General features: G+C 41.9%; 1 protein-coding gene across 3 annotated transcripts in view; it reads right to left on the reverse strand.

Moving 5' to 3' along the window:
- The window catches only part of DGKK (diacylglycerol kinase kappa), a 164,392-nt gene extending 146,986 nt beyond the window's left edge, over positions 1-17,406 (reverse strand). The window contains exon 1 of one of the 3 annotated variants that reach the window (XM_082376009.1): positions 16,621-17,406. In XM_082376009.1, the coding sequence (XP_082232135.1) occupies positions 16,621-17,271 (651 nt within the window). In that variant the 5' untranslated portion in view covers positions 17,272-17,406. The remainder of the gene's footprint in view (positions 1-16,620) is intronic. The other 2 variants (XM_082376007.1, XM_082376008.1) reach the window with 2 other exon arrangements.
- Between the last annotated feature and the right edge of the window lie 4,249 nt (positions 17,407-21,655).

Genomic DNA, 21,655 nt, shown 5'->3' on the forward strand with positions numbered 1-21,655 from the left:
TTATTATAAATTCAACAGTTATTAAGTGCCTACTATATATGAAGAGCTTTAAAATAGAATCTTTGTTATAGAGAATATATTCTTCTTTAATACAAGAGAAATGTTCTCATGCTCCTCCTATTAATAACTAGATAACTGTTAACCTTACTGGTTTCCAAAAACACACTATATTCCTAGGCTTACAAATAAAGACTTGGGTAATAAGAGAAAAGCTACTTGCGTTCTATCCGAGGACAACACATGAACAATATCCCCTCTCCTTTCAAGACCATTCAGAGGATTTTTCTCAACAAAGAGAAAACAGCCAAAGGAGAGGATAGAAAAGTTATTGAAAAAAATTACTCAGGATTGACACTTTCAAAGAAAATGTTCCTGTAAAAAAATTACACATTCTCTTCTTTCTCCCTTCTTGCTCAATACTTCAACTTCGAAATCAATAACTTTTTCTCTGCCTATTTCCCCAAACATTATTTGTCCATGTTCATCTCTCTTCCATTATCTGATTCTATTGATTTTGTTCATTGCTTTCAATTAGTGTGTATGTGGTGGGGGGGAGCAACAAACTTTTCCCACCCTGCTTACTTTTCATGGTAAAACATACATACTTTGGTCCTTTAACCTTTAAGTTCTCATCCTTCTCTAATCACTGTCTTGAGGATAACCAACACTTCAAACTCAAAATTTCCACAACTGTACTCATGATCTTCCTCTGGAAACTACCTAAGCCTGCTCTTGCTCCTGTCTTTTTTATAATTTTAACAACTCCAGGCTGGAAAGTTTAGAGTCACCTTCCATTCTTCTCTTTCCCCACCATCCACTCTTAATCAATTACAAGCCAAATCCCAACAGCATCTCTTCTATCCACTTTTTCCCATACTGATTGCATTAGGTCCTCAATATATCTTGCCTAGATTGATGCCCCTTTCTCTAGAGTCTTCCTGGCTAACCCATCCTATATATTGACAATTTTCTTAAATCTAAACCTAGTCATGTTACTCTCCATCAAAAACCTTCCATGATTCTCCACTGCTTATGGAATAAAACACGTGTTCCTTCACCTGGCATTCAAGGCCCTCTGCAATTTACCTCCCAACTAAGTTTTCTAGCCTTTCTTCCTGATGCACTAAATGTTCCAAATGTCTTTGTGGGATTCTCAGAGCATCGCCCTTTCTACTTCTTCCATGTCTATGCTTAAGATAGTCCCTCTGCCTCCTGTCTCTTTTCCCGTGTTTACTTACCAAAGTCCTACTTAAACTTCAGACACAGTTCAGATCTCACCTCCCTCAAATAACCTTCCAAGACTGAGTGGGTTCCTATATCTACTTAGCACAGTTCTTTGTCACTAGTACGCCCTAAAAGTGGTTTGTTGAATTGAACTCACATGAGAGCATGTAAACTTTAGGGAACTCATTGCCTTGTGGGAGTGAAACAGGCTGAAAATAGGTTAAATAGGAGAGCTGGGCAAGAGCTTGGCGCCACAGTGAGCAGCCAGAGCCTCCTCCTTCATATGCTTCAATGTCCAACTAAATCTCTATTTATCTCTGTGTGTGTGTGTGTGTGTGTGCACGTGTGCACTTGCACCTACCTATCAGGCTGTTCAGCTATTGGAGTATGTATACTTGGGTATGTTCCTGGGAGCGAATGTACCACTGTGTACCTGTGGATGCATGTCTGCCCATGACTGTGCCCCTATAAATTCCTGGTTCAAATCCTTGTCACAGTTTTCTGTTTTAAAATGATGGTCACACCTAGCAGAGTGGCACAGTGGAAGCATGCTGGGCCCATAAAATGATGCCCAAGGTAAATGTGATATGAAATAAAATAGGATATTTTGGAAATCAGTTCTGAGCATATGGTTTATAGGCTTCTAGGGAGTTACAAAGGGAGCCATTGTATTTAAATGTAAGGAATTAGTATCAGGATCAGCCCATAAGGCACATCAGGAAAAGGCACCATTTGCTAAAGATATTTTAGTTCCATTTGTCAGAAAATTGTCATAATACAGTTGACTCTTGAACAACATGGGTTTGACTGTGCGGGTCCACTTACATGTGGAATTTTTTCAATAGTAAATACTACAGTACTACACGATTTGTGGTTGGTTGAATCCACAGATGTGGAACCTTGGATATGGAGGAAGTGCATATAAGGAGGAAGCCCGGATATGGAGGGCCAACTATAAATTATATGAGGATTTTCGACTGCGTGGAAGGTTGGTGCCCTTAACCTCAGAGTTGTTCAGGAGTCAACTGATTTTGTTAGCATGAGGCACTTGACTGCCATCTGCAGGAAAACTGTTAGAATAAATATCTATCTATATCTATATCTATCTATATGATGTCTACTTTGTGAAAGGTGTTCCCCTTAGTCATGGCAGCCTCACATAGTGTACAACCTGCACAACTTTATGTGTTGATCCTGCCCAGTAGCTATTCTAGAAAGGGTAGAAGTTTTCTACCTCCTTTAATGGAAAAGTTCCTTCTGATTGGAAACAAGATGCCCATTAGGGTTTCCTGCTGTCTAAGTAGAGACTCTGTATTCACTTTCTTGATCAGACCATTTTCAAGCTCAGGGTGCTCAGGCATTGGTGAAACAAATTAAGGCTTTTCCTGTAACTAGTAGAAAGCTATTTTGGATAAAACTTGGACTGCCAAGGGGACATCAAAGCTTAGTTGTTGCTTTTTATTCCTCACAAGAAAGGGAGAACCTCAGAATAGTCATATTGACACCTAGCTCCAAATTCAAGTGTCAGATACAGGAGAAATTTAACACCAAGGCAATGAGTCAGGAGCTTTTCAATTACGGTTAAAAGAATACCATAAATAGATTAAATTCTAATTAACAGTTAAGATTAGTGAAAAGACTACCAAGTGGTACCTAGTTATGTGTTTAACCCTGCTCTCTATATACTATAATTAAGTGTAATATTCTTTAGTGTTGCTATACTTGAGTGTTTTAATAAATTTGCATTTTGTTTTTTTAAAAGAACTGACTAGATAACTCATCATTCTCATTTTTGTCAAGATTAACTATGCATACAACCAAAGACTAGTAATTCAAGTCCACATGATCAATACACAGCTGCTACTAACGTGTAGGGTCCCTCCGTTTGAGTTAGAAAAAACTACAGCCCTCTGGGAGGATATGAGGCAGCCCTGCCTACTGGTAATGCACCTGACTTGTTAAGTCCATTTTTTGAGGGGTGAATATATTAAAACTTACCTACGTATCTAAAGATAGAAAGTGATGATAGCAAATATCATGGCGTATATACAAACGATACTAAAATAAGCTAGCATTTGCATATTTCCTATTTTTGAAATATATGTTTAAAATCTAATTTCTCATTCAGCCTTTATGGCATTTTCATAAAGTAGTTCAGACACCATGTATTGAGTGGCAGGCAGTATGTTAGGCCCTAAGAGCTTTATCCTTATAGCCCTAATGGGATATTCAAGTTGATAATCTCAGTTTTTGAGGAGCAAATGAGAAGCAGTAGTTTGTACAGGGTGGTACGGGAGCCCAGAAGAAGGGCACCCAGCCCAGATGGGATACCAGTGAAGACTTGCTGGAGGAGACTGCGGAGCTGAGCTGAGTCAGCTGCACATTACTGGCTTAATTTAAGAGACACAAAAGCTAAGCCACGGAAAGATTAAGCAATTTACCCCACATTACACAGCTATGTAAAGTGGAATCAGGACTAGAATCAATGTGAAGTAACTCCCAATCCAAGAAAGAGTCCAAACTATTGAATGTCTGGCTACAAGGTACCATTTGGACTTATTTCAGAAATAAATTTTATTTGAAATAGAATTTGATTTGAGAAGGTTCCATACTCATATGCCTCACAGTTGCATACATGCATTAGAATATTAGAAAAATTCAGGCACACCAAAACAACCCAAACCTATGTGAATTAGGACAGCTAATTAACACCTATACCACAGTCCTGGCAACCTTTAGTTCTTCATTCTGTGGTTGCTGCAGCTTGCTACAGGAAGATGTATTGCATAAAAATGAGGCATTAGCTCAGACTTCCTCAGATACCAACTTTAAGAGGCCTGAGTCATTCAAATCATTCCCCAAAGTTTTTCTACCACCAAAAGCAGCAAACAAAAGTACTGCTAATTAAATGTGTAATTAGGGTTTATTACAACTAGCATATATTAAAGTCTCATTCACCACTGCTTTGAATTGGTTTTGTTCTGTTTTTATTTGTGCTTAATTGTCCTATTTTATATGTGTTTAATTTTGTAGGATACTTTATATCCTTTTTGGATGCGGGCAGAGTGCAAATTCTAAGTAAATAATAACAATAGATTAAACTTATGTAGAATTGGCTCATTTATCCTGCATGTACATTTTATAGTACACTGGGGCCCCTTACAAAATCAGTGTGTATGGTACATTTATGCCCATTTTATAGGTGTTGGAACAATTTTGCTGTTTTGAATTATTACAGAAGCTTACAGTTATATATTAGCTTTTACTACATATTTTTAGTTATATCTACAATTTACTTGGTGTGGTGTCCTTGGTCAGGAACACAATCCCCAATAATAAAAATGTTCCTACAAGCAAAGACAGTGTACATTATGACAACCCACTTTATAAGATAGTTGTAATACATTCCTAGGGTGGGTGAGGAGGGAGGAACTCTCTAAAATGACATGTTTCCAGGACAGTATTATCTACTTTCTGGAATATTTTAGGCCAAATGTTAAACTCTGACTTGTTTCTTTTTACTATACAGTGTATTCCTACCTCACCAGCATCCTTGCTAAGAAGCCAGTAATAAACAGGGAGTACAAACTCACTTTCCTATTAGCTTAAAATAAAGAGCTGGGAAGGCATGTCAGTTACAAACCCAAACTAGCATAGAGGAGGACTAATGAAATACTTCTTGTAGGCTTTCATTTGATTTCATTGAGAAAAACATAAAAAGATTCTACTGCTAAAAAGGTTTTTAAAACACTGGACTAGCTGATCTCCAAAGGTCCCTTTCAGGACAGTCTGGAATTTGGTATACAAGGAAATTGAAAGTTTTGTAGTGTTTAATTATATGCCCCATCAGCCAACCCTCTGCTTCAGTCATTATTTTACTAATCAACAGCCCTCCAATGGTTATACCTCATCAATCAGATGATATACACAATTTTGCAGGTTGCCTTCAAAGTTTCAATAGGACTTTCCCCAATCTACTTTATTTCCCACAAGATTTCAATCTGTACTCTACAATTTTATCAAAGTCGCCTTTTTTCTAAGTCCATATACCTCACTCTCCTGTCTGTAGGCCCTGGCCTAACCTGCCCAAATCAAGCATAGCTGCACCTCTATCTGATGCTTTTCACTGTCACTGCTTAATTTAATTTAATTCCACTTTTCTCTGGGTTTGAGGAAGATATATTGTTCCCACTTACCTCAGACAACTTCATTCTTTCCCCTAAATTTCTTATGTCAACGTGAATTTGCTATCGGGTAATCCCTCATATCTGAATCTAGTCCATCCCCGAAAACGTTGGATAGTGAATTTCAGATAGTGGGCAACTTTATTCCATTCTTCTCAATTGAAAAAGTAATAATGCCTACCCATTGCATCTTCCAAACCCCCAACCAGTTTCCTCAAATACCAGTAAAACACTCTAAAGTACTTATGTAACAGTCCTCCAAATATGTATCATATTGTAAAGCATTTAAAACACCAATGCTTAATTATTAACATTTAATGAACTCATTAGCAGATATGTGTAGTTCACAATGATGCTTATACTATACTGGATACAAACCAAAAAAAAAGTAGGCTTTCAAGCTGCCTGGGAATGTCTATCTTTGTTTTGCACCATTAGAAGGAAAGACTTTTTCTTCTTTTTAAAAAACTTTTAAAAGTTTAGTTCTGATGAGGGATGATGGAAAGACAAAATAAGGCTTTTCCAAGAACTTCTAGACAGAGGACTCACTAGTGAGAAGCAATATAATAGGAAAACCATGAAGAGAGCCACTGAGGGGGTGCTTTGATTCCATGTGAAACCACAGTGAAGCCAAAAACAAACAAAAATGCCCCGGAGGTCTTGTCACCAAGTTGAGTACATTAAAGCAAAGGAGACCACAGCAAACGCCAAAATTATCATTTTAATTAGTCTTAACAGTCAAGCCGATTAAAGTGAGGGAGAAAGTGACAACAATATCCAAATTATGGGTAAGAGAAAAGTTATGTTCTACTCAAGCCTGGCAGGAGGGAAATTGTCACAGTAAGCATTAATTGAGGTTAGTGAGAAGGGCACCAGCTTGTTAATTTTCTGAAATCAGTAATCTTGTTTTGTAGCCTCATTTACTTTCCTCTCTGCTGTTTATGCTTAGCTGTTTTAGTAAAGCTACATCACATTTTCCTTTTATACTGCAAGGGAGATGTACAGTGATGTAAGTAAACCATGAAATAATATGTTAAAGGTAGATAATAGATGCAAATGACACTTATTAAGGGAAAGTTAACAATCAAGGTAATTCTAAAATGGGATGCAGAGATTACTGTTAGAGTTGGGGTCTGGAGGATGGTGTTGTCCTGCTGGAGCCACTTCAGGAGAATGGGGACTCAATTGACAAAGCCTGGGCTTAATGAAAATTTTCCTGGTTTCAAGTATCTGTACTCACAGCCAAGGAGATTAACAAATTTTACTCAGCAGGTACCTTTCATTTCCTGCCTCAAGCTGCAAAATCCCAGAAGGGATATTAGCTGCAGGAGAAAGCAAATGAATGAATATTCAGGATTCTGGATGGTCTTACTTGAGCCCTGCAAGCAGTGCTTCCAGCCCCTCTCCTACTCCTGTAGGCAGGGCCCAGGCTCAGTCCCCATGCCCATCACCTCTCCTTTCAGAAGAACTCACAAAGCTCTGGGTGGGAGCATCATGCCTATCTCTCAGAATCCCACAGTATCACATGCCTCGCCCTGTGCTGCTCGGAGGGAAACAAGGCAACGGGAATCCCTGCTCTCAGGGGCCAATATCTCTTTTATAGGCTCTTTAAAAGCAAAAGGCTTAAACAGCAAATGCCTGTAATGTTTTGGAAGATGAAAATCTCTAAGTGTTGCAGACAAGGCTGAAGATTCTGATCTTAAAAGTGCATTACACTCGCCTTTTAAATTACTGATTCAACCCTGGTTGGATTGTATACAGTTTATTAACTCTCTCAATTTTCTACCACATTTGGTTAATGAAAGCTGGATGAACTGAATAGTCTATCTCCTAATAATTGTTGTTAATGTCCTCACACATACGTATTTCCCTTCTGGGTAGGAGGCACCCAGAAGAGCATGATGCTGTGACTTTGTGTTAAAGAGACAAAACCATCAGTACATCTTTGCATATGGCTAAAAGTGACCCAATAGAGTCTCAGAAATTTAGATCTTCCTTTGGGGAATTTAACAGTAGGAAGAAGGTGGATTTTGTTCCAGGTCTCCTTCTCCAAACACAAGTCACAAAAGCTAGCTGGACAAATGAAATCTAGATGACCAAGAAAGTGCTGTTAGTAAACGTGAGCTCAGTCAGCTATTTATATATGGGACATTTGTTTGTGTAGATACAACAATTGTGTCTACATAAAATGTATACTCTCATTGCTCTACACTGCAAATGCATCCCTGAACAGTTATGTTTCAAGCACATGTTTATCAAGCAGATCATACAGGTAGATACACTTTAAGCTAAAATTAATCAGTGTTTCCTAAATATAATGTAGAACAATGTACGTAATCTAATCATTAAGTGGGAGAGGTGACTGGGACAGGGGGAAGCCTGAGACATAATTGCACATTCCCTAAAGTCTTACTATTGTAGACTATAAGCATATATTCAGAGAAAATAAATGGAAAAAATATTAACAGTAATTATCCCTTGAATGGTGGGTGCTACATAATTTTTATTTACTTTTTGGAAGCATTCATGATTTTCCACATTCTCTGAAATTAGCATATATTCCATTATTTTATTACATTACATTTTTGTTTAAGAAGAGGTATGCTGAGAGAATTGACTGAGTGAATACCTTGGTAAAGCACATCTGGTAAAACAAATAATCACTCCCTGTACATCTGTTTTGGTAATTGGGTCCTTCATTTACCATTGCTGCTTAAAGGAAATCTCATCTATGTGATTTTGCCCACCGTGGATTCCTCAGTGCTAAGCATGTAGGACATAGAGCAGGTACTCAATTTAATTTTTAAAATATTTTAACCATTTTAAAAATTGAAGTATAGTTAGTTTACAATGTTGTGTTAGTTTCAGGTGTACAGCAAAGTGATTCAGTTATATATTATATATATATATATATATATATATATATATACACATATCTATTCTTTTCAGATTATTTTTCATTATAGGTTATTACAAGATATTGAATATAGTTCCCTGTGCTATACAGTAGGTCCTTCAATTTAATTTTTAAATAAGTAAATGAATTTAAAAATTTGGAAAACATTGAGTCTTATTCTCTGCTTATAAATCTGACTTGCAAATTGTATGTATTTGTGAGTCAAGCCCTTTATCACTCTATGAGAACAGACATTTAAGTGAGCACATGATTAAACCACTGTCAGAACCCCATTATTGAATTGGCTAAGCTCCTTCTGTGCTAGGTAGGGGTGTGTGTCTAATTTGAAAATTAATAGTAAGTGTGTCATTGCTTTAAAGTTTATCATCAACTCTTGAGTTTCTACAGTATTAGAGCAGAATGATGATGCAGCTAATTCCCAAATCATTTCTGTTTGGTTTGGAAAAGAGGTATATGATTTGTCCTCAGAAGCTTTGCCTTCTTAATTCTGTTTTCCATGGACAGGGTTTTCCTTTCCTGAGTGTACAGCCTGAATGACGGATTGGAAAGGTAACCAGAAATGGGCTGGGGGCAGAGGGAAGCCAGCCTGGGATTAAACATTGACTACCCTTCAGCCTCACGTGCTGAATTTAAGGTTCACTGGTACTGTTCTCAAATGATATTACCTTTTCTTTGTATAATACTTTCTAGTCTTTAGAGTGGGGTGGGTGGAGAGGGTACTTTTTCTTAAAAGACAGGCCTTTTCTGTTAACCTCCTAATGACTTTTCATGTTAGAAGTTGCCTTAGGGATCTTTAATTTTTTTTTTTTAATTTTTAATTTTAATTTAAAATATTAATTATTTTCTTATTTTGGGGGCCATTACCCCAAAGCCTTACTTTCTATCACCTCCAGTAAGTGCATAGTATTTTATGGGAAAGCTATCTTTTGTTAGATATCTTTTTCATCTACCCTGAAAATTAGACTTTTCCTGTCTCCTTTCCTCTCAAAAATCCAACTCATTTATTTAAAACTAGTGGCAATAGATAGGAATTTTTCATAATTGTTAATCTGGGCTAGTGGGTCATACTAAGAAACCAAGGGCTTTAGCAATTGAGTTGTTGGTCTAGTTAGAGCCTGACTAGAATTGTTAACATAAATAAAACAAAAGCACTGAAGAGAGCTTTTTCTATAATAAAGGTATATTGTTTTTAGTGAAAAAAAAAAAAAAAAAGACAGGCCTTTTTTTTTCTCTTTTTGGCTCTTTCTTTAAAAAAAATTTTTAGGGGAAGAAAGTTCAATGGTGTTGGTGAGATTATGGCCAACTTGCCTTAGGAGGGTTTCTCTCCTTTTCCTGTTAAATTTCTCTTTTTCTTTTTTTCCTTTTGGGTGTGGAGAGGAATAAGGTCTATTGATTTTAGTGAAGTTGAAGGTATCTCTTATGATGGAAGGATTTTTCTTTAAAAAACGTCTCTGGGGAAAAGGTTCATTGTTTTTGGTAGGGTTGAGGGAGCACCTGTCTTCAGGTTTGGAGGATTTTCATTTTTTAAAAACTAGGTTTTGTGGAGAGGAGCTATAAGGGCCACTGGCTTTAATGAGGTTGGGGAGCCCTTCTTAGGAGGATTTTTCTTTCCTTTTCTTAAAATAAATTATTTGGAAGAAATAAGATTGGGAACATCTCTCTTTGAAAGGATTTCTTTTCCTTTCCTTTTATTAAAAAAATAAATATTTGAAGGCTGGAAGACAGATAAGTCACCCGGGTTTGGGTGAGATTGGGTGCATCTCCCTTTGAAGAAGCTTTAGGAGATTTTGTGTTTTTTTCTCCTTTTTATGGGGGGTGGAATGCATTGATTATCAGGAATGACATTCATTATTTTCAATAACATTCATTATTTTCATTGGTTCATCTTCCCTGAGAATTTCTTCTTTTTAAAAATTATCCCTTAATTAATTTTCTTCTTCCTCCTCTTCCATCCCTCCCTCCTTTTCTACCCCCTTTTTTCCTCCCTTCCTTTCTCTCCATTTCCTCCTCCTCTTCTCTCACCTCCCTCTTTCTTTCTCTATCTCTCTTTTTTTTCTTGGAGAAAAAATGTTCAGGGACTTGGTGAGTTTGGGGGCTTCTTCATTCCCTAAAAAGGAGGTTTCTCTTTTAAAATATCATATTCATTTTCTTCCTTCTTTCCCCTCTAATTCTACATGTATTTACTTGTTTTGAGAAAAGGGAGCTTTGTGGAGACTGGGGGCATCTTTCCTTACGAGGGCTTTCCTGGTTTTGTTTCTGTTTCTCTCCTACCTTTCCCTTCCAAGTTAAAATTTTGCTATATTAAAAATAAAGCTTTTGGGTTTGGATGAATTCAGGTCACCTCTCATTAGAGGGATTTCCTTTTATTTTTTTCTTCTTTTCTGCATTCGTCTTCGTTGTGTTTGAACAGAAAAGTTCATGTGTCTTTGCGAGGTTGGAGCACTTCTTTTTAAGAGGATTTTGTTTTCGTTTCATTGGTATTATCCCCTCTACCAATATACACATCTTTCCATCATTAATTTTCTTTTAAATCTTAAAGAAATTGTAAAATATTTCAATAAAGAAATTGAAATAATATTCATGTGCTTTGGTGAGGATGGGGCATCTCTCCTTGGGGGGATTTATTTCTTTTGTTCTTTTTTTTTTCCTTTTATGGGAATTAAAAATTCAGGAGATTTGGTAAGATCAGGGACCCTATCCTTTAATATATCATTCTTTTTGTTAAGTTAAAATGTTTGTGTGTATCTGGGTGGAGGGATTAGTAAGTTTCATCGATTTTGATGATTTTGAAAGTATCTGCTCTTGAAGAGATTTCCTTTTTTGTTCGTTTTTCTCAAAAGAAAAAAAATTGGGGGTGAATAAAAATTATTTTTCTTGGTGAGGTTGGAGGCCCTTAAGAGGATCCCCTCTTTTAAAATTTCTTTTTTTCCTTATTTATTCAGTTGTTTTGTTTGCTTATTTGTGGGAAGGTAGTAGGTTCATTATCATATAGTTGGATGAACGATCTTTACTTATTTTTTTAATTGAGATATAATTTGCATAACATAAACTTCACCATTTTACAGCGTACAAGTCAGTGGCTTTTAGTGTATTCACAAGTTGTGCAAACATCACCACTGTCTAATTTCAGAACATTTTTATCATCCCCCAAAGAAACCCTGTACCCTTTAGCTATCACCCACACTTCCCCTCCCCCCTTCCTTCACCTCCTGGCAACCACTAATCTACTTTCTGTCTCTAAGGATTTGCCTATTTTGGACATTCTGTATAATTGGAAGAAATAACTGTAGGGAGCTTTGGTGAGATTGGTGAACATTTGGAAGACTTATTTTTGCCCTCATAATTTTTGTGAGAGATTGGGCATGGGCCATGAGGTGCAAATAAAGTTTATAAATTTCAAGAAAATTTTAGGGTTAAAAATACTGTTTACCTTGAGATGATTTCTCATCCTTTTCATTAAAAATTTTTCTCTTGGGGATATGTTTCATGGGCTTTGGAAAGGGCAAGGAGCTCCTCCCTTTAGAATTTCTTTTTTTTTTTTTCTTAAAATAATTTTCAGGGGAGGTATAAGTTTCATTATCTGGGGTCACTGTCCCTTTCTTTTTTTAAAAATTTGTAAATTTGTTTTTCTATTTTGAGAATAAGGTTTATTTGCTTTGGTGAGGGTGGGGGCGTCTCCCTTTAGGAATGGTTGCTTTCTTTTTAAAATGCTTTAAGTTTTTATTTTTCCACTGAGAGAATTACAGTCGGCAGGCTTTGGAAAGGTTGGGAACTGTATCCCTAGCAGAATTTCTATTTATTTTCTTTCCAGAAAAAAAAAAGGCCTTCTTTGGGAGTAATAGGTTCAGGGTCTTGTGCCTCTTCTTCTTCCTTCTCAGGCTCCTGTTCTATGATGGCCCCCTCTGGGAGTATCAGACAGGGAACAGCAATCACTGCTTTGGAAAAAAATCAAGGCTGATGGAATGTCAGCTTAAAGATTGTTCTTAGACAAATGAGGATCCTATGTGGCACAGAAAGCCATATGTTGGATATTTTTTAAAATCCATAATAGATAAATTAATAGTTATATCCTATTAGGTGTCAAGTTCTATTTTTGCTCTCTCCCACCCTGCTGCCTTCTTCAGGGGAATAAAAGAGTTAATAATGCAGAGGAAAGCATTCTGCAAACTGTAAAGTGCCATACTAGCAGTAGGAATTATATAATCCTTATTATAATGCCCCTGAATGCTTTCCTGGCCTCTATGGATTTTTCCCCTTTTCTTTGAAGCACTTTGGGTAACTGATGGCTCAGCCTTGCCTTTTGGGCTGCAGATCTGCAGAAGCCCCAGTTGGAGATTTTAGTAAACATAAAATGACTGTATTCTCAGAAAAGAAAGACCACTGGCCAAATATCTCATTATCGTTTCTAAAACATCCTACAGCAAATGCTCAGGAGCTCTCAGAATATACCAAATAAATCAGATGGTATCATCAAAACCTGGCAAGGAGGGGAGAAAGAACCTATGAGGAAAGAAAGTAATTTCATCCTGACCTTCAACAGGTTAAACATTAGAACTACAATCCTGAAGTTGTTTACAGTCACTGCAGATATTCTGTTCACTTAGGAAAAAAATTTATTACCCCTGAAACCAACAACATCATCATTAGTCTGCTGCTGCCGGGACTGCAGGTGATAAGGACACTTTCCAAATCATTTTTTTTAATTGTTAGTAATTTGCTTCTTAATTATGGTTCTAACATCCATTCTGAAAAGGGAGAGATTGACTGCATTTCCGAAGGGCTATATATTCCAGGCTATTTAAATAAGCATTTACTTCTCACTCTGAAATGAGTGAGAATGCGTTTTTTAATTCATTCACAGCAGCAGTCTCTACGTCATTGTTGAAAATGGAATTGATAAGTTTCAAGCTTCAGCAAGTGTATTGAGCAAAAATAGGGAGGGCTGAATTGTATTAGGCACTGGGAAGGAGACACAGTATCTACCGTTGAGAAGCTCAGATGTAGGTAAGATATGAAGCATTCAGGCAAGTATTACCAGATGTCACATATGCAAATGCTTGCTACTTTGCAAGAAACTGTGTGCAAAAAATACCAGGAAACTGTTCTGTTATGGTTTCGGATGTAATAGTAATTGCTGTGTAGTCATTAGGAGTGAGGGATACACAGACCCCTCTCTAACCCAGAAATAAAAGCCATGTAACTGTATTTCATTAATCACCTGAATGGTGTGATTATAATTTCATAGCTGGTCAAAACCCAATGAATACAAATATAAACTGTCTTTCTTCAACCACAGCTGAGTGAAGGGAAGCAAATATGGTCTACATGTAAGCCCCCCACCCCCAAAGAGAGTTATAGCATTGTTAAAGAACCAATTCACACGTCTTTACTTACACTTGTTGCCACCAGGTGGGAGACCGCGGCTCATTTCCTGGAAACTAAACCATTTCAGAAAGGAAGGAAATAGACAGGTTTGGTTCACAGACTGTTATCCAAGTAGGTATTCAGAAAGAAAACATGAGCCCCCTTTTCTCAGTCCCTATCCTCATGCTTGTCATAGATTTGCAACCAGCAGGTTCTGAAACCCTCAAAGAGAGCAGACCACACACTGGAAGATGTTGGGTTTTTTACTGCAGTGTTGGTCGGCAAAGTTATCTGGGAGAAATCTGTAGTCACATTCAAACCCTTTGTTTTCCTCATTTTATCCTTTGACTTATCAGGCTAGTTTCATGCCACTGGTATTGACTGTGTCTTACCACGTAGGATTTCGTTGTACGATGAGAGCTATATTTAGTTTTGAGCTCTAAGATTCTGTGCGTGTGTGTACACACGCACACACACACACACACACACACACGTATGTCATTCCCCAAGCTTGCCTCAAGGAGGCAGTGTCTGAGAATAATGCAACCCTAGCTAAGATGGCAACCAGTTTGCCTTGAATGTTAAGATGCAAGTCAGCTGGCTATGGGTGCTATTCGCCTGAGGAGAATGCAGCAGAGAATGGTCCTATCACTGAAGATCAGATGTTCTCATCTGCATCAGAGAGCAATTGCATAGCAACACCTAAAGTGTTGGAGAAGGGTTCGCTCCCAGGAATTTTAGCATTTACCCAGATCTTTGCATCTTTCAAAACCCTGTAGGGTTCGTTTATATGGCCCTTTTGAAGCCCATTCTGCAAGATAAGTGACTGAACAAAAGACCAGCTCTACTTGGCAAAATGAAACTGGGGGGAGGTGGTCCTCGTCCCCTGCCAGGGTTGCCAAGTGCCCGTGGGTCAGCTGGCCAGCACGCCTGAATGGATACTACGTAGAGGAAGCTAACCTGCTTCCCCTTACCTTGATCCTCCTTATCTGTCTGGCAATAGAAATTTTCTTGTCAAGCTGGTGGGAGATGCTTTCCCACTGTCACAGGGTTCATCCCTGGAGCTCCGGACCTCCAGTCAGTCTTCCAGAGGCCAAAGAGGCCATACATTTGCTGACTATCCTGGTAATTAAGCCCTCAGGTGTCAGTTTCTCAGTCACATTCGCGGAATGTCACTTAAGAAGGCCACAAGTCAGGTGGTCCTTATTGGTCTCCCTCTCACCAGCTTTATGCAAACTCTTCCAAAAAGACAAGAGCAAGCACCTGGTTAGGGTGACCTCCCAGGTCTAGCTGCCCCGCCTTTTCCCTTCTTGAGATCACTGGAGGGAAGGGCTGCTCTGCTGCAGGAAGGTGTGTGTGTGTGTGTGTGTGTGTGTGTGTGTGTGTGTGTGTGTGTGTGTGTAGATCCACCCTCTGGTGAAAGCGGGGTTGTTGGATTAAAAAATATATATATATTAGTCTCCTACAGTTCTATTTTATTTCTTTTGAAACCTCTGCACTTTTTTTTCCCTGTGAAACTTTTCCCTTTAGCGTTCCTCTTTCTCAGTCGTTTATCATTTCAGTTATTTTGCAAATTCAAGCCTCCCTAGTCATAACTCAGGAAGCAACCAGCCCTTCCATTTCCATTTCGAGATGCCAACCTCTGCCCCCTTCCCCTACATTCTACAAGTGTACAGTCCAGAGCAGAAGGATTCCGAGCCGTGTCCCTATGCCCTGCTAAGCAGCAGGATGGACGGGCATCGTTGGGGTGATGTGTTGTTTCTGTGTTTTGTTTTGTTTTTCTCTGGGGGGAAGCTAAATGAAGGTGTATGTATGCATTATTATGATTTTCACAATCTTGTGGAACAAAGTTTAGGAAAAACGAAGAGTAGGGGGGGAGCACAGAGAAAGCAAGAAAGACTCCTTCTGAAGAGCAGACTGGGTTTCGAGGTTTCAGGGTCCAAGGCAAGGACCGAAAACCTTCTTCCTCCCCCCTCCCCCGTCGGCGGGTGCCCGAGGATTCTCCACTGGTCTTCTTCCGGCTAAGTGCAACGTTTAAGAAGGCGTCTCTGAAGACTGGAAGAGATGAGGGTTCCCATTCATATGCTCTCAAATACCAACTCATTTTCGTGTATCTAAACTGGGACTCCTGTACCATTCCAACTGGCACCAGTGCGGGATGCCAGTTGACCATTTGTGACGCGGCCCATCACTGTATCACCGTGTTTGCACCTACCTGCCGGGAAATCCTGCAGACAGATGGAACGGTGGCTTCGACACACGCATGCTCTCCCCCTCCTCCCCTGCGAACCCTGCCCTTCCCCTGCAGTGCGTGTGGGCGCCGCCCAACCCCTCATCCCCACGCGGAGTACCAGCGCCCAGCAGCCAACAGAGGCTCCGGGCCCCTCCCTGGAGCGTTGCCAGTTGCGCCTCAGCTGAGGAACCCCCTCCCCAGTGGCAGGGAGGGGGCCAAGCAGACGGCTGCTGTTCCGCAGCTTGGGCCTCTGCGGCAGTGACCGTGGCTAAGAGGTGTACCCCCCCGCCCCCCCACCCCCCCCCCCAATCCCGTCCCTGTGTACCTTGGGCCAGCCCCTAACACCTCTCTAGGTCTCTTGCGCTCCCTGGGCCGTCTTCCTCTTCTTTTTCAAGATATAGGCGCTCACCGCACTGTCACTTCTCCTCATGAGGAAAACTGCTCCGACTCCCAACCGGTGCTATCACCCCCGTTTCTAGCCCCAAACAGCCCACTCTCACTTCCACATGTTGCTTCCCGCCTCCCAACCGCTTCCCACTCCCCTGGGCTCCCCCATCCCCGCATCATCTTTCCCAGCATCTTTGCTAGTCAGTGGCAACCAAATGGGGTGCTAAGGGTGCCCAGAGTCCCGCAAGCTGGAGAGCCATCCGGCCTCGCCTGGCTTCTTTCCCTCCCGCCCCAGGGGATCTTTTTCTTACCTTTATATTGGACAACGGTACTGGCACTAGCGTTCGCGGCGATGGCGAGGTCCTTAGACCCTTCTCTGGAGCGACCACCGGACACTGCAATAGATGTGGTTCTGGGCTCGGCTCCGGACGGGACACTTGAGCCGGCTCAGGGCAGGACTCTGTGGCTGGTTCTGTGGCTGGTTCTGGGGCCGGCTCGGGGGCCGGTTCTACGGCTGGTACTGGGATCGGCTCAGGGGCCGGATCTGGGGCTGGTTCTGGGGCCGGCTCTGGGGCCGGTTCTGGGGCTGGTTCTGGGGCCGGCTCGGGGGCTGGTTCCGTGGCTGGTTCTGAGATCGGTTCTGTGTCTAGTTCTGTGGCTGGTTCTGGGGTGGGCTCTGGGACCGGTTCTATATCTGGTTCTGGGATCGGTTCTATGTCTAGTTCTGAGGCTGGTTCTGGGGTCGCCTCCGGACCGGGTTCTGGAGCAGGCTCTGGACAGAACTGCGGTGCCGGTTCCGGCGAAGGCTCGTGGAGCAGCTGAGGAGCTCGCGCCGGCGGCGACGGCGGCGGCGGCGGCGGCTTCGGCGGTGGCCACGGCGGCGGCGGCTCCGGAGACTCCGCGGGCTGCTCGCCAACCTGAGGCGGGGCAGTGCCCTGGGCCGCGGCAGCTCCGCGGTCCATGGCCGCACACCGCCTCAGGTCCGGGCAGCGGGCGACCCTGAATTCGGAGGGCTAAAGTACCCTCGGGCGCCCCGCCCACCCCAGTTTGACAACCCCTTCCAGGGTGCCAAACTTTCCCCCGCCCCGCTCCATGGCTGGCTCCGCTCTGAGGTCTAACCCGGGGGCGCTCGGCGTCTCCCAGGGCTGGAACACGCCCCTCGGTGAGCGCACACCTCTTCGTAAGCAGCCACGGGCCCGATGGGCGGGAAGCAGAGGGGCTTGCGAACGCGGACTGGACAGAGCGCTTGATGACCTCCTAGCGACGCGCGGGGGTTGGGGGGGGACAAAAAGGGGAGGGGGAGTGGGGAGGCGTTGGGGGGGGGTGTTTGGAGCCCGGCCGCGTTTAACCCTTTAGTGACGCGAATGCAAAAAAAAAAAAAAAAAGCTAGAGGCGAACTTGAGGGTCTTTGCAATCCCCCTAACCACTCAGCTGTGAGCTGCTGCTCAGAACAGCTTCCATCCTGTGTCTGCTCTCTCACCTCAGCAGCAGGTGAACCTAGCCTCGGACCAACCTCTTGCCCCTCATCTCCAAGCCTCTGTGGGCAAGTAATTCTTTTTTCTAACCCGGGAAAAGAAATTAAGCGGCACGGGGTTGGGGGTGTTGCATCTCTGTGTGTCTCTGTGTGTGTGTATTCAATCCTTTGGGTTGAAGTAAAATTCGTGTGTGTGTGTGTGTGTGTGTGTGTGTGTGTGTGCTCAATCCTTTGGATTGAAGTAAAATTTGTCCCCCGCCGCAGTTTTTGCATTTCTGAGCTTTGCCAGATCCGAGAGGTTTGCCGTTGGGTCCAGGGTTTGGGGGTGCTTCGGGAAAGGTGTATGGTGAGGGTGGGCGGCAGCCCTGGCTTTCCGCAGCCTGCTGATGTAGCCCCGAGAGCCAGGCAAGAGTGCCCGGATAGCGGCGGCTGGGTTGCGCGCTCCGGAGCTGAGGCTGCCCGGGTCTCCGCAGCGATCCGGGCGTCTGTCTGGCTCGCCTTTGCCATGGGAGACTGCCTTTTGCCTTTAGCTGGACTTCCCAGGCATCAGGAAGACTTTTTACTGAACTCCTTAATGTGTGTGTGTGTGTGTGTTGGGCTGGGGAAATTCACTGCAACACCCACACCTTTTCCACCTCCTGATACCTCGGAAGCACTCTGACATTAGGGATGGAAGATTCTCTTGCGAAGAGAACGGCCGGTCCCTGCCGCAGCACCCTTCCCACCACATCGGGAGACTTCAGCAGCTCTCTCGATTGTTAGTCACGTACACGTTCACATACATACAAATCATCACTTCAGTCGGACCTAGACTTTAGACGCCAATATACTGCAAAATTTCAATTAAAAATCGAGAAGACCACCCGTTGAGCCACTGCTGTGTGGGGGTGGGGGACGGAGCACCTATAAACCTAATTTGAAATATGACAAGTGAATTTATCTCCGACACACATAATGCTGCAGTTGTGGATGGCAGCCTTCTTTCTGCAGCCCCTCCTTTCACCCTCTCCTCTCAGACCATATCCTACTCTAATCCCTCTTCTTTTGCCAAATGACAGTGACCCACCCGGAATTTTCTAGAATCTGCAGCATTTTTCTGCTCCCTACACCACGTCCCAGCAGTAGATAACACCGCTGAAGACAGTCTCACCTAGCCCCCTCCAAAGACTAGAATCTCTGATGAGATCTGCATTTCCCAGATCCTCACTGAAGCATCCCAGCTTAAGCCCACTCTTCTGGAGAAGGGTTACACTTGTTGGCAGCTACTAAGCTAGTGCGGGGACCATCTTTAACCTCTGGGGCTGGGGAAGTCCAGGGGAGGTGAACCCTGTCTATCAAGTTCCTCACTGATGGCAGGCCACCTTCCAGTAAACCCACACAAAGGGCTCATCCTCTTCATCCTCCTTGGTGTCTTTCTCCTCTCTTCTATCCCACACTCCTCTTCCATCCCACACTCAAGCAGCCAAGCTGCTTTTAACCCTAAGGGTTCAGGACTGAAACATACAGATGCCAGGTCTGACCAGCCAGTAAACCTATGCTTGGAGCTCACTTCTCAGGCTTTCAGACTTTGGTGAAATCTCTGTCCTTAGAAGGGGCCATTATCTCACATTTAAATCTTACTTTCACTAAACCCTGGCATATTAGTTAGAAGGGCTGAAGGCAGAGGAGTCACTGAGTAGAATGGCCTCTTGGGTTAGAGAGTGATGGAGTGGGGTTTGGCATAGACCGGGTGTCATCAAGCAGGACACCACCAGGGGACAACTTAGAGCTGTTGCTTTATATATGTTCATTGATACTCTTGTCTATAATTCTATACTTCATCACAAGGAGTCCAAAATGTATGATGTAAACTCTTGCTGCAAGATCAGTTTGAGAGTGATTGTTAAAATAGTTTTTTGTGTCTGGCTTTTGCTCCATTAGGGTGGGTTACTAGAGATATACTGGCTAGATTGTATTATGATTAATTTAATTAAAAAATTCTCAGCACATCACAAGCTGCCTTATTGCCTTATGTTACAGCTACATTTTGTTTTGCTTTTTATTCTCTCCTCAGACCAGTGTTGAACATAATGCTTTGCATGGACCATGGTGTGGCGGGGTAGGGGAGGAAGGGGAGGATGGTTAGAATGCATTGATTAGTGTCTGACTTAGGGAGACACTTTTGCCATATCTTATCTATACTTTCCTCTCCCCCATAGTCTACTGTTCTCTTAACAGAGGAAGCTTTACTTGGATGCTTGTGTATTTTCTTCAAAACCTAACCCGGGGCTGAGGCCATAGTAGGGATTCAAGAAATGTCTGATAGACATAAAGAATGGACTTGAGGACATGAGGAGGGGGAAGGGTAAGCTGGGACAAAGTGAGAGAGTAGCATTGACATATATACACTACCAAATGTAAAATAGATAGCTAGTGGGAAGCAGCCACATAGCACAGGGAGATCAGCTCGGTGCTTTGTGACCACCTAGAGGGGTGGGATGGGGAGGGTGGGAGGGAGGGAGACGCAAGAAGGAAGAGATATGGGGATATATGTATATGCATAGCTGATTCACTTTGTTATAAAGCAGAAACTAACACACCATTGTAAAGCAATTATACGCCAATAAAGATGTTAAAAAAAAAAAGAAATGTCTGCTAAATGGATGATTCATTACAGGTTACTGGTTAGGGTGTCTTTTTTTTTTTTTTTTTTTTTTTACTGCATTGCTTTTAAACAGTATTTGATATTTTAGATGATTGATGATCTCCTAAGAGGCTCTTTTCTAGTTGAACAATACTGACATAAGGGCCAAGAGCTACATAAGAGTAAGAATGATGACCATCTCCACAGAGGCTTAGGTGGACATGGTTCTGGATGTCCCGGGGCAGACATTGCCCCTAATCTGGGACTTTTGGTCATGTTATATATGTTGCCCAATTGCGCTGGATGAAGGATAGATCAGTACTGTGGGCTCATATCTTTGAGTATGCAATGTGCTATCTCACACCCACCCCCAGCATTTATTTATCCTGATTCCACTCAAAATAAAGTCCATCCAAGTCAGAACAGAGATCCTTGATTTCAGGCGTGTTAGGAGTTCTGGAGAGGCAAAGGAGAGAAAACCCGAGAAATGTGGTAAAATTAAAGCTCTTATCCCTCCTTTATAAAAATTTCTTTTCACTATTGAATGAGAGTGTGACACTGCAGAGCTAGAGTGCAAGCCCTTTTTTCCTTGACCAATAGCTTCCATTTTCCTAAACCCTCCCTTTAGGGAAGAAATAAGTGCCTCTCCTGAGTCTTAGCAGCTGCCAACCTCCCCCACTTCTGCCACCTTGGCAATGTGCAAAGCCAAAATAGCAACATCTATAATACTCTACTAAATAAAATAAAGAGATGGGATGAAGAACAGCATTTACTAAGGAAGGTAGAGGATTCAGACAATTAATTTCAATGGGATTAACATGCAAACCCATCATCCTTCACTTGCTCTAGTCTCCTAGGATTTAATTGATCCAGGATTGGGAGTTTAAAGTTAATACCTTGTATTCATATAATGCTTTTGCTTTTTAAAGTACGTTCACATATATTATCTCATTTGAGTCTCACAACAAATGTGTGAGGCAAAGCAAGTCTGGACTTCCATCCCACAACCCCACCCCCTAACCTCTTACAGACGAAAAAACACAAGTCCCTTGAGATTAAGTGATATGTCTTAGGTCACAGAGATAATTAGTGGTGGAACAGACATTTAGAACTTGTGTCACTCAACTCCCAGAGCATAGTGCTGAGTTGGGGGTTGTGAGACAGAGGCTGCATAAATCCTCTCCATGGCAAAGTGGGAAGCCTACCTTAATGCCCTTCTATTTCTCAAGTCTGTAAGAGGAGAAGTGAT

Source organism: Balaenoptera borealis (genome assembly GCF_965194805.1).
Source record: "Balaenoptera borealis genome assembly, chromosome: X".
In the NCBI taxonomy this organism is placed as follows: Eukaryota; Metazoa; Chordata; class Mammalia; order Artiodactyla; family Balaenopteridae; genus Balaenoptera; species Balaenoptera borealis.